General features: G+C 39.9%; 1 protein-coding gene across 1 annotated transcript in view; it reads left to right on the top strand.

Moving 5' to 3' along the window:
- The window catches only part of ddx10 (DEAD (Asp-Glu-Ala-Asp) box polypeptide 10), a 162,379-nt gene that overhangs the window by 117,353 nt on the left and 30,847 nt on the right, over positions 1-14,179 (top strand). Inside the window, exon 17 of the mRNA XM_078402471.1 lies at positions 9,007-9,152. Coding sequence (XP_078258597.1) covers positions 9,007-9,152 — 146 coding nt within the window. The remainder of the gene's footprint in view (positions 1-9,006; positions 9,153-14,179) is intronic.

Below are 14,179 nucleotides of genomic sequence, written 5' to 3'. Positions count from 1 at the left end.
TTGCTGGGATACGGAATTTAAGAGCAAGTGGTTCTGCCCAACTTGCCCACACCGGCCAACATGCCCCGGCTACACTAGTCCCACCTGCCTGCGCTTGGTCCATATCCCTCCAAACCTGTCGTATCCATGTACCTGTCTAACTGTTTCTTAAACATTGGGATAGTCCCAGCCTCCATTACCTCATCTGACAGCTTGTTCCATACACCCACCATCCTTTGTGTGAAAAAGTTACCCCTCAGATTCCTATTAAACCTTTTCCCCTTAACCTTGAACCTATGTCGTCTGGTCCTCAATTCCCCAACTCTGGGCAAGAGACTGTGCATCTACCCAATCTATTCCTCTCATGATTTTGTACACTATAAGATCCCCCTCATCCTCCTGTACTCCAAGGAATAGAGATCCAGCCTACTCAACCTCTCCCTATAGCTCACACCCTCTAGTCCTGGCAACATCCTCGTAATAGTTAACTACGTAATAGTTAATTCTGCTCCTATATCTTATGAACTTATAAGAGAACTTCGGGCTGGGGTTGTTTTATAAGAGAACTTAGGGCTGGGGAAGTGGAGATGGCTGAGGTGGGATCTTCTTGAGGAATACAAAATCATGAGTTACACAGACATAGTAGTTAGTGAAACAAATTCCCTTGAATGCAAATTTTCATAACCAGACAGTATAGGTTTAAAATTGGGAATAGCAGATTTAGAGGGGATCAGAGAAAGAAAATTTTCACCAGTAGGTTGAAAATGTCACTGAATTTGGAGCAGTCATTTACAGTGTTAGTGATTACTTCAGCGTACCATTAACCTTTCAACATACTAGTAATGTGGAAGGTGTTAATTCAGTATGAGATTAAAAATCGGTGCGTTGCATTTCACAAGAAGTTACTTTCCACAAGAAGACGTTAAAGTGAGGTCTGATAATCTGTAGCTAGATCTAAATAGAGTTGGTAAGTGCATAATTAGCATCTTTTTCCCTTTGATATGTAAACTAGCACATCTGTAAGGTCTTGCTGTTTGAGATTTTGGAAAAGGCTGAGCTCATCCCTTCCCACCCAAACCACCCCCTCCCCAGGTACTTTGCCCAGCAACCGCAGGAGACGTCCTTTTATTTCCCCCCTCAACTCCATCCAAGGACCCCAACAGTCTTTTCAGGTGAAGCAGAGGTTCACTTGCACCTCCTCCAACCTAATCTACAGTATCCGCTGTTGCAGGCGTCAACTCCTGTATATCAGCAAGACCAAGCACAGGCTTGGCGATTGTTTCACTGAACACCTCCGCTCAATCCACCTTAACCTACCTGATCTCCCGGTTGCTCAGCACTTTAACTCCCATTCCCAATCTGACCTTTCTGTCCTGGGCCTCATCCATTGCCCAATGCAAATTGAAGGAACAGCACCTCATATTTCGCTTGGGTAGCTTACACCCCAGTGGTATGAACATTGACTTCTCTTACTTCAAATACCCCTTGCTTACCCTCTCTCTCCATCCGCTCCCCCTTCCCAGTTCTCCCACCAGTCTTACTGGTCCGACTACATTCTTTCTCTGTCCCACCCACTCCCCTGACATCAGTTTGCAGAAGGGTCTCGACCCAAAAGTCACCCATTCCTTCTCTGGGATGCTGCTTGTCCCACTGAGTTACTCCAGCATGTTGTGTCTACCTTCGATTTAAACCAGCATCTGCAGTTCTTTCCTTCACAGAATATTTCATGGTTACTTGTATATCCATTGTATATTGATTGCAGGCATTTGTGATTAGTTTTATAACCTGACATTGAGCTGTGAAATCAAAACAGCACAGTGCTTAAAAGTATAATCTTCATTTGTATATGTGACAAAGACAAAGGTGTACCTTGACTTTCAGAAAGCATTTGACAAGGTTCCACATAGGAAATTAGTGGGCAAAATTAGAGCACATGGTATTGGAGGTAGGGTACTGACATGGATAGAAAATTGGTTGACAGACAGAAAGCAAAGAGTGGGGATAAATGGGTCCCTTTCAGAATGGCAGGCAGTAACTAGTGGGGTACCGCAAGGCTCGGTGCTGGGACCGCAGCTATTTACAATATACATTGATGACTTGGATGAAAGGATTAAAAGTACCATTAGCAAATTTGCAGATGATACGAAGCTGGGTGGTAGTGTGAACTGTGAGGAAGATGCTATGAGGTTGCAGGGTGACTTGGACAGGTTGTGTGAGTGGGCGGATGCATGATGCAGTTTAATGTGGATAAGTGTGAGGTTATCCACTTTGGTGGTAAGAATAGGAAGGCAGAGTATTATCTGAATGGTGTCAAGTTAGGAAAAGGGGACGTACAACGAGATCTGGGTGTCCTAGTGCATCAGTCACCGAAAAGAAGCATGCAGGTACAGCAGGCAGTGAAGAAAACCAATGGAATGTTGGCCTTCATAACAAGAGGAGTTGAGTATAGGAGCAAAGAGGTCCTTCTGCAGTTGTACAGGGCCCTAGTGAGACCGCACCTGGAGTACTGTGTGCAGTTTTGGTCTCCAAATTTGAGGAAGGATATTCTTGCTATTGAGGGTGTGCAGCGTAGGTTTACTAGGTTAATTCCCGGAATGGCGGGACTGTCATATGTTGAAAGATTGGAGCGATTAGGCTTGTATACACTGGAATTTAGAAGGATGAGAGGAGATCTTATTGAAACGTATAAGATTATTAAGGGGCTGGACACGTTAGAGGCAGGAAACATGTTCCCAATGTTGGGGGAGTCCAGAACAAGGGGCCACAGTTTAAGAATAAGGGGTAGGCCATTTAGAACTGAGATGAGAAAAAACTTTTTCAGTCAGAGAGTTGCGAATCTGTGGAATTCTCTGCCTCAGAAGGCAGTGGAGGCAAATTCTCTGCATGCATTCAAGAGAGAGCTAGATAGAGCTCTTAAGGATAGCGGAGTCAGGGGGTATGGGGAGAAGGCAGGAACGGGGTATTGATTGAGAATGATCAGCCATGATCACATTGAATGGTGGTGCTGGCTCGAAGGGCCGAATGGCCTCCTGCACCTATTGTCTATTGTCTATTGTCTAAAGACAAAGTGCAACTTAAGTGTTGCTTGAGCGATACCACCATGAGACATATCATCTTGTCTGTTAATCAGTTGATGTTTTGCACTGCATTGCTAATTTAAACAAGTTTAGTTCGAAATTATCAGGAGCAAACTTAGTACTTCAATAACTACAGAGGGAGCAGCTCGGACTGACATTTCTCCTACCCTTGAGGTAGGTGGGAAGCAAGTAAAACAGTATGAAAATCCAATCCAAAGCAGTTTATTGCCATTTGCTAAATATATTTAAAATAAGCTTAGCTGTGGTAGCAAACCAAATTACTATTAATCCTATCACTTTAGAGATGCTGTCTGACCCGCTGACTCCAGCATTTTGTGTCTATCTTCGGTGTAAACCAGCATCTGCAGTTTCTTCCTACACTTTAAACAGGTGTCAGGCCATTGTCACTAAAATTCTAATTAAAGAAAAGATAAGCTTTGTTAGATTTTCATGATACTCTCATTAACTGTCTTGATGAGTACCACTCTTTGTGTGTTGGTGATGCTGTGTAAATACAAGTTGTAGTTGTTCATAGCTCTGTGATTTCTCAATTTTAATGAATGTTATTTTCGCAAAGAAAAATGGTCTTCATGGTGTTTAATGCTTCAAAAATCCTTTATCCCACCCACTTCAACTCCCTTATTAGCTTAGCTTTCTTAAGGAATTTGTTCATAAATAAACCACATGCCTTCAAAGAAGAAAAGTCAAATGATAATTAAAAAGCTAGGTTGACTCATCAGTGCACTCTGGAAACATATTCAAGCTGCATCGTCAGAGATTCAGCACTTTGTTACCCACCAATTCCCAGTAAATGTGATGCAGAGATGTAAACCTAGTAAAAAAAAAGTGAAGCTTTGTTAGATTTTCATGATACTCTTATTAACTGTCTTGATAAGTACCACTCTGTGTTGGTGATGCAGAGTTTTTTACTCTGTTAAATCTGGAAGGAAAACTAAACCATTTATTTAATAAAGAGGCCACAGAAATAAAATAAGGACGTTTTATGCAATTGCTTTTATATATATATCTCTGTCAAATATGGAAAGGTTCTCCACAAACTATCATTCAGGACCATTCTTTTGTCCTGGGGGATTTCTTCTAGCTCCAGATCAGAATTTGATGAAAACTGTTAAATTCTTTTTATCATATTTGACTATTCCTTTAGGCCGTATAGCTCTTGGTGCATAAAGAAAATGAGCAATGTTATGAGGCCTTGGAGCAGATATCTTGGTTACTCAGCTGCCGATGTCACAGTACATTACCTATGGTCCTACCGTGTCTATAGATACTGACAGTGACAAATGAATTGGGCCAACAGCATTTCTCCCAATACGCTTGATTTAAATTCCACATACAACGGTTAAAGAAGAAATGTTTTACCTAGTCAATTAGCAGACCATTTCTAAACAATAGTTCATGAAATTCCTCCTTGGCAGTTTAATTTGTAGAACCAATATAAATAAATCCAAAGTTGCTTTAATTTTTTCCTGACTCTCAAATACCTCAAACTGGAGGAAGTTATATATGGAAGACAATTACTTCAGCCTACTTTGAATACTCCACATGTTTAGATCCTAATTAGTTTGAAACTTGCTGAGGTCATCTGCTTTAATTCCACTATTAGCACTTCAATATGCGTTCTCCCCAGGATCATCCTTGAAACTGAATTATTAAACTCCTGATCTCTTGAATGATTACACTCTATCCTGTTTTCCACCAAGGCAAGAGAATTTCTGGGTGCAATGCTGGGAAAGGTTGTTGTTTGGTGCACATTGATGTCTTTGTTCTCCACAGTGGATCCTCACCATGCCGAACTTTAATTAACTAGCTTCTTGTGAGCTAATCACCCTTAGTCTTCAGTAAAGTATATTGTCATGTGCACATGTATTTCAACATAGTCTTGCAACAGCATCATGGGCACATAGTCTCGAACACTATGCACAACATAAATTATTCAAGATTGAAAAAAAAAAGGACTGTACAAAAAACAGCTTCCATCAGATTTTGTATTTTTGTGTCTTGAAGGTCATAAATTAAAGTGTTTTAAATGAAAGCTATTATACATTACCCAGAAAATGCATATTCAACATCAACCAAACTGATCTCATTTGTCAAAACATACATTGGAAACGATGATAATACAGATGCCCCTTAACTTCTATAATGTTGAATGAAAGTATAATTTGTGCAATCATAAAAAAATATCAGAAGTGATATTTGAATCCTTTATACCTTGATTAAATCTATTGCTATTATTATCACAGTACAGAATTAATGGCAGAGTTTATCCTTTTTTAAAAAATTGATCCTTACACTGTCAAATTTATTGGTGCTATTGTTACAAAAGTAATTTTTGTCCTGTCATTTGTAATGCTGGCACAAACTTTACCAAACCCCAGTTTCCCCAATCATAGCATAAATGATAGTATAATTACAAACCTTATGCAATTTTTTCAACTTTCTAGAATATTTTTGCTGTAATGATATTTGATCATTCATCAATGGCTGAATCTCAATTTGAAGAAAAATTGTGGGACGAAGTTACTCATAATATCCAAGCATTTCTAAACTTTCATTTGTTTTTGTTGCTTTCTTCCAGTTGCATAACAATTTGTTTATCTGAAAGAATCTCGTTTTATCCAGGTGACGTGAGGACATTTCTCCAGGACATTTCCTGGGTTCTATTAATGTCATTCTTTAATTTCCCTACACCTCTGTTTTTTCCCCTTTGGGGATCTTGTTGTTGCCGCACTACCCTCACTTTTGCTTTTGTGCCCACTCAACTTTCTCTCCCTCTTGGATGTTTGCCTCTGCCCCATAACCATACTCTTTCTTTTCCAGTTGCCCCTCATTCTTGCTGTTCATCCTGAATGCTTATTCACTTTATTTTCTTTCCTTAGAAAATCAATTTTGAATGCGATCTCTAGCATTTAAATGCACTTTTTGGAGGTAATTCAATTTTTTTACTTCATTGTTCTCTTTTATATTTATAATTTTTCCGACCTGGGCACATTTATTGTCGGTCCTTGAGAAGGTAGTGTTGAGCTGTCAACTTAATCCTCTGTAGTTCTTATGGTGAATGCACTCCCACAGTTCTGCTGGGCTGGAAGATCCATGTTTTATACCCAGCAATGATTGAAGACCAGAGATTAATTTTCCACTTTGAACAGTGTGCAACTTGAAGGGGAGTCTGCAGATGGCAGCGTTCCCATGCACGTGCCACCTTTATTCTCCTTGACGGTAGAGTTGTGCGGTTGGGAAGTGCTGTTGAATTAACTTGCATTTTGCAGATTATGATTACTGTGCCTACTGAGGGATTGTATGTGTTGGGTAGTTGACGGTGGGCCAGTCAAATGGGCTGCTTTAATCTGGATAGTTTTAAGCTTTGTGAGAGTTAGTCACGTTCATCCCGGTTCGAGGAGAATTTTCCATTATACCCCCGACTTGAGCCTAAACGATGGTGGAATGTCTTTGGGGTGTCAGGAGATAAGTCATTTTCCAAAGGATACCCAGCCTTTGATTGCTGCTATGACCATGCTATTTATGTGGCTGTTTAAGATGAGTTTCTGGCCAAAGATGACTCCATGGACATAGTTGGAGGAGAACTTAGTAATGGTGTTAATTTGACTGAATATCACAGGAAGATGGTTTGACACTCTGACATTTCTTTAAGTTCAAAAATACTAGGAGCAGAATTAGGGCATTCAGCCCATCAAGTCCACTCCGCCATTCAATCATAGCTGATCTATCTTTCCCTCTCAACCTCATTCTCCTGGCTTCGCCCCATAATCCCTGACACCCTTACTAATCTCTGCCTTAAAAATATTCATTGACACAGATTCACTACCCTTGGACTAAAGAAATTCCTCCTCATCTCCTTTCTAAAGGTACATATTTTTATTCTGAAGCTATGGCTTCTGGTCCTAGACTCTCCTAGGAGTGGAATCATCCTCTCCACATTCACTCTATCCAGTCCTTTCACTATTCGTTCACTAAGGTGAATGTTACTTGCCCCATGTCAGTTCAAGCGCGATTGTTTCTTGGGTCTTGCTGCATGCAGGCAAGGAATGCTTCATTTGCTCAATTGTAAATTAAATTAAACATTGTACAATTATCAGCAAGCATTCCCACCTCTGACCTTATGATGGAATGAAAATCATTAATGAAACAACTGAAAATGGTTGGACCAGGAAGAACTGCCCATCATCTTGGATGTGATTGAAATGGAATTGAATTTGTTAAAAATATAGAGGAATAACTCCAGTCTGTATGGTCTGCAGCCATTTTAATGCTGTAGAAGAAATATGGAACTGTAGATGCTGGTTTACACAAACAGACACAAAGTGCTGGAGTAACTCAATGGGTCAGGCAGCATCTCTGGAGAATATGGATCAGGGTCCCACCCTGAAACATCACCAATCCATGTTCTCCAGAGTTGCTGCCTGACCTGCTGAGTTACTCCAGCACTTTGTGTCCTTCCAGGTACACATTCAAGTAGCCTTCCACCCACAAAGCAAATTCATATTTATCTTGCTGGCAGAGCTTTGCATGCATCATCAACTGGATGCTTTTCCAAATGGTGAGCTTTTATGTTGTCATGATTCTGAGCATCTCAAAATATTTTCAGTTAATATAAAATGTGCTAATTGGGATAAAATGGATAACATGCTCCCATTTTACAGAAACTGGCTTGGTGTATAATGTCCATTTGCTTTTATGGGCATTAGTTGATGGTGGGATGTTGAAACACCAGAGAAGTGTGCTGTTCTTCCATATAAATTAGATCCAGCAGTACAGGCAGACTGGCCTCTGTTTAATATTTCAGCCAAAGGGCAACATTTTTGACAATGCTCAGGACAGAATGTGGAAGAGCTCAGCGGTTCATGTGGAAGTATCTGAGGAGGTAAAACATGAACGTTGATATTTCCAGTTGAGACTGTATCAGTCCTGTTTGATCCACTGGTTCTTCCATGTTCTGATTTTTGTTCCAGATTCCAGCATTGAAGTCCCTTGTCTTCAATTCTGAGGTTTAGATGCTTTCTCAGTGTTGGATATCAACTAGATTATATTCAGGTTCTGAATTGGCTGAATCTCATGGCATTATGCCAAAGTAAATTCTCGGAGTCATTCTTTTATACTGTTCCTACATAATTACAAATTATTAATGGGAAGAAGTCATCAATTATAAAATGATAGGTATTGGTACCGGTTCATACCTGGAAGCCAGAATCATTTTTACTTTCTCTGTTTTGGTTCCTTTCCTCCAACCCTTCCACATAAGGCACCAATCATTCACAATCAAAAAGCAGCTTGTGTTCTTCCTGGTATTAGACAATTCTCTGTATCCATTCTCTTAGCCTGTCAAAGATAGCGATTTAATGACTGAGGAATTTTCTTTTTCTTTTCTACAGTAAAGCAAAAGCACGAGCGTAAACCTACTGTGGGGAATTATAAATTTGAACTCTCTATGCTGCACATCGATCAGGAATCTCCAGTTATTTGGAGAAAGGGGAAGATATATATCTAAATTGTACCTCCATTTTAAGTCAGAACTTGTTATATTTTTGTGCTGGCTGAAATCTGACAACAGACACTTCTGGGACTTTATGTGTGTGTGTGTATGTAATTAGTTTCATACATCAATTCATATTCAGCAACAGACAATTTAGGAGAAATTGTTGCTGTTATAGAGATTGTATCTATGCAATTTATATTTAAATGCAGCTTTTTGCATTGCACTACATAGAATTTGGGGACAGGTCATAGTCTTTGCTAACGAAGGTTGCATAATTGCGTATTCAGGGCAGTCCCCTGATATCTTTGTGTAGAAATATAATTTATTGCAGTTCTATACTGAAAATGACTATATTTACTTATTTTTAGATGGTGTAAAAAAATAATATCGCAAGATACCAAAGCTGAATATTGGTGGTTTTCCTTGTTATTTTAGCAATCTGAAGAGGAAGCTGTTGCTTACCTGGAACAGAGTGATGGAGAAGAAAGTTTTGATCCTTCTGATCTTCCTGATCCTGATAAATACAGAGATTCTGAGGAGAATGATGACAGCGGTGCGTCGGAATCCGAAGAAAATTGCAGGTTAGTTCACTTTTCTGCAGTGAATCTTTGTTTTTTCATTTCACACAGAAAACTCTTTTGCTCTTGCTCAAAAGTGAATAGGACTTCTATGAACATGTTCCCTGAATACCAGTAAATCGTTGAGTCACCAATATATTTAAAAGTTCCAAGACCTAGTATTTTCAGTGCATTTGGGAATCTACACACCAAAGGAAGAAACTGGTGTTTAGAGCTTGTGCCAAATTATATTACCAGCAATAAATGTAAATAGAAACTTAACGAAACTGAAAATTGGACATTTATGTCACCCCGCCACTCTGCTCCAGTAAGTATATTTGTGGTAATACCAATCTTGGATAAATCACATTTAAAGACTTTAAGATGTATGGAAGGCACTTGAATGATTTGTACAATGTGGAATGATTTGTCCAATGACTGAGTTCCTTTGCAGCTGCAGTGAAGATATAGGATATTGAATTCAGTTATTTTCTAAATAATTGCCATTTAGGCAATCTGTGCATTGTTTTTGTCAAAACATTCTTCCATTGTTCTTGTCATTTTTCTCTGGTTCAGATAGGCAAGTATTTGCTTAATTTAACATTTTGCTTTTGTTATGGAAAATGTCTGTGTTCTGCTGGCATAATTATTAATTTTGGTGCTTTTTAAAAAAAATTGTTTTTCTATCATTATGTTTGTCTTTATGATTGTGCAAAATATAACTCGAGGCTTTCTTATATTAATATTAATGTTATATGTAATATTGTAAAACATGCAGGAATGTTTGTCTGAAGAAGGGTCCCGACCTGAAACGTCACCTAGCCATGTTCTTCAGACATTTTGCCTGACTTGTTCAGTTACTCCAGCACTTTTTGTCCTTTTGTATATTAACCAGCATCTGCAGTTCCTTCTTTCCACATAAGGAATGTTTGTTGATGATGCTTTAATGCTGAGGTATTGTATGTCCTAAAAATGCCACTTGTCTCTGTTCTTTTCAGTCCCTAGTTCTCAGTGCAGAGCTATTCTGAGAATTGTACGAGTACACACCACTTATACCTGATCTTAATTCCAGCTTGATAATTGCAAAGTGCCTTGTTCACAACCTTTAGGCTGAATTGCTGATTTAATGATTGAGTGCATTTTCCCAAATGCTATAAAAACATTTTTCATGTATCTTATCAACTGATGTGCTTTATTGATGCTTAACTTAAGCCAGTATTGTTTTATTTGGATTGATGAGGCAATAAACTATATTTGGAACCTTGTATGAAAATGGGTAGATGATGTTTGCAGGAATCGCATTAAAAGAAAATTACCAGAAGACTGCAATATCAGTTTTATGTGGAATCATTTTGTTTTGAATTAGAAAGAAAATCTTTTTATGTATAACCTTAAAATTTGTTTAAAAATTGCATGTTATCATCCATCACCGGAGTCTCAAGCCGACCCAATATTCAATACCTTGGTTACAAAGACACAAATTTGCCTCCAAACATCTTTTTCCTTTTCCTCCCTTTACGAAGCTAAATTATACTTTTGATAAAACACTTGCACATCTGTAAAGAGTGACCATATCTTGAGTAAAATTGGAAAAAAAATCAAAAGCTTTGAACATAGAACAGTACAGCACAAGAACAGGCCCTCCAGCCCAGAATGCCTCTCTTGAACATGATGCCAAGATAAATTAATCACAACTGGCTGCATGCGATCCATTAACCCCACTTCCCCTATTGTTAACACGTATAGCTAATTTCCTGGTTGTGTATTCTTTATAATTGTAACTGATAAAGAATTAAATAGAAAGAACATTTAGTAAGTAGAGTTAGATACACAGTGCAGGAGTAATTCAGTGGGTCAGGCAGCATCTCAGGAGAAAAAGGATGGGTAATGTTTCGGGTTGGGGCTCTTCTTCTGATGAAGTTGTCTGCAAAAGGGTCCTGGCCCGAAATGTCACCCATCTTTGTTCTCCAGAGATGCTCTCTGTCCTGCTGTTCCTCCAGCACTTTGTGTCTATCTTTGGTATAAATCAGCATCTGCAGGTCCTTGTTTATGCATTAAGTAGTCAGGTATCATTGATAATATCCATGTAATGATCAGCAATGCAATTTTACACAGCTGAAAGATTTAATGTATTTTTAATACATTTTTGGGATCGTGGCTTTTTCTATTAGTTTAGAGAAACAGACCCTTCGGCCCTCTGATTCCACGCCTCTCAGTGATCTCCGTGCACTACTACTACCCTGCACACTAGGGACAATTTACAATTTTTACCGAAGCCAATTAACCTACAAAACTATAAGTCTTTTGAGTGTGGGAGGAAACTGGAGCTCTCAGAGAAAACCCAGGCAGTCAAAGGAAGAACATACAAACTCTGTACAGATAGCACCTGCAGTCAGGATCGTACCAGGGGCTCTGATGCTGTGTCACCGTGCTGCCCAATATTTTGCTTCATTAACTACTTGTTGACTCTCTGGGGAAGGTACTCCCACAACGTTGTTGGGAAGTGAGATTTTAGATCCAAAGATAATGAAGGAACAGTGATGTATTTCTAGGTCCGAGCGGTGGGGAATGTGCAGGTGATAATGTTTTAATTTTCCTTTGACCTTGGTGGCAGAGCTTGCTGGTTTGGAAGATGCTGTTGAGGTTGCCTGGGTAACTACAGTGCATTATGTCGGTGGTGTTACTGCAGCTAATGTGTGACAGTGCTGTCGAGCATGAATGTTTAGGGTGTTGATGGGGTGACAGTCAATCAGGTGCCTGCTGCTCGATATTCATGAGAGTCATGGCACTGCACTCCATGTTTCTGTATTTCCTTTGGACATAGGAGGAGGCCCATTGATTCAATGCCACTGACAGACCTATCACATTTTTCACTTCTCCTCTAACCTATTCACATTCCCATCACCTTGCCCGACACCATACCAATCATCTACCCTCCAGCGGTAATTAATTAAAGTGTCTAATTAACCAATCATCCCATAGCAGAATGGGGCCATTTGACCCATCAAGTCTACTCTGCCATTCAATCATGGCTGATCAATCTTTCCCTCTCAACCCCATTCTCTTGCCTTCTCACCATTAGACAATAGACAATAGGTGCAGGAGGAGGCCATTCGGCCCTTTGAGCCAGCACTGCCATTCAATGTGATCATGGCTGATCATTTTCAATCAGTACCCCGTTCCTGCCTTCTCCCCATACCCCCTGACTCCGCTATCCTTAAGAGCTCTATCTAGCTCTCTCTTGAATGCATTCAGAGAATTTGCCTCCACTGCCTTCTGAGGCAGAGAATTCCACAGATTCGCAACTCTCTGACTGAAAAGGTTTTTCCTCATCTCAGTTCTAAATGGCCTACCCCTTATTCTTAAACTGTGGCCCCTTGTTCTGGACTCCCCCAACATTGGGAACATGTTTCCTGCCTCTAACGTGTCCAACCCCTTAATAATCTTATACGTTTCAATAAGATCTCCTCTCATCCGTCTAAATTCCAGTGTATACAAGCCTAATCGCTCCAGTCTTTCAACATATGACAGTCCCGCCATTCCGGGAATTAACCTAGTAAACCTACGCTGCACGCCCTCAATAGCAAGAATATCCTTCCTCAAATTTGGAGACCAAAACTGCACACAGTACTCCAGGTGTGGTCTCACTAGGGCCCTGTACAACTGCAGAAGGACCTCTTTGCTCCTATACTCAACTCCTCTTGTTATGAAGGCTAACATTCCATTGGCTTACTTCACTGCCTGCTGTACCTGCATGCTTCCTTTCAGTGACTGATGCACTAGGACACCCAGATCTCGTTGTACATCCCCTTTTCCTAACTTGACACCATTCAGATAATACTCTGCCTTTCTATTCTTACCACCAAAGTGGATAACCTCACACTTATCCACATTAAACTGCATCTGCCATGCATCCACCCACTCACACAACCTGTCCAAGTCACCCTGCAACCTCATAGCATCTTCCGCACAGTTCACACTACCACCCAGCTTTGTATCATCTGCAAATTTACTAATGGTACTTTTAATCCCTTCATCCAAGTCATTAATGCATTGTAAATAGCTGCGGTCCCAGCACCGAGCCTTGCGGCACCCCACTAGTTACTGCCTGCCATTCTGAAAGGGACCCATTTATCCCCACTCTGCTTTCATTACCCCTGACTGATTATGAATCTGTCAATTTGTGCCTTAAAAATACCCATTGACGGCCTCCACAGCTGTCTGTGGCAATGAATTCCACAGATTCACCACCCTCTGACTAAAAAAGTTCTAATTTCCTTTTGAAAAATACGTCCTTTTATTCTGCGGCTGTAAAGGAGACCATGAAATGGATGACTTTTTTTAACCTTAACTGGAATTTAAGTTACTCATTCACTGTAACTCAGTTATTCCGATGCTTCATAAAGTATTAAAGACCCTATTGTCACAAAGCAGCAATCTCTTCAATACTCCTGGAGCAGCTGTTTGGAAATTTTAATTGGAGATTGAAGGAAAATTGAACACTGTTGAACAGGGCAGAATTTTCCTATTTTCTACAATGGAGGAACATGCACACTTCTAAAATACACTCTGCAAATATTATTTTACTGAAAGCTTGTAGATATTTTGTGATGGCTCACAGATGGTGTAGTACACAGTTTGTAGGAATAGGGTTTTGGAGGGCTGTTCAACCCTGCACCTGCTGCTTCCTTAACTTCCTGCTGGCAATTCTTCAGTTTTGCTGAAGTGATTAATCCTCCTTGAGATGTATGTGATCTTCAGTGTTAACTGTAGAGGATGCCTTCTGTTTCTGTTTGGAATCACGGTTGAACTAATTACACATTTCAAAGTGAATTGTTTAGCAAATGTTAAAGCTAAAATGTAAGTAAAACAAGGAACTGCAGATGCTGGTTTACAAAAATAGACACAAAATGCTAGAGTAACTTAGCCGGTTAGGCAGCATTTCTGGAGAACGTGGATAGGTGACGTCTTAGACTGAAGAAGGATCCCAAACTGAAACGTCACTTATCCATCTTCATTAGAGATTCTGCCTGACCCGCTGAGTTACCCCA

The sequence above is a fragment of the Rhinoraja longicauda genome, chromosome 7, assembly GCF_053455715.1.
Source record: "Rhinoraja longicauda isolate Sanriku21f chromosome 7, sRhiLon1.1, whole genome shotgun sequence".
Classification (NCBI taxonomy): Eukaryota; Metazoa; Chordata; class Chondrichthyes; order Rajiformes; family Arhynchobatidae; genus Rhinoraja; species Rhinoraja longicauda.
The sequence above is the reverse complement of the archived record's forward strand: the minus strand, read 5'-3'. Positions and strand labels throughout refer to the sequence as shown.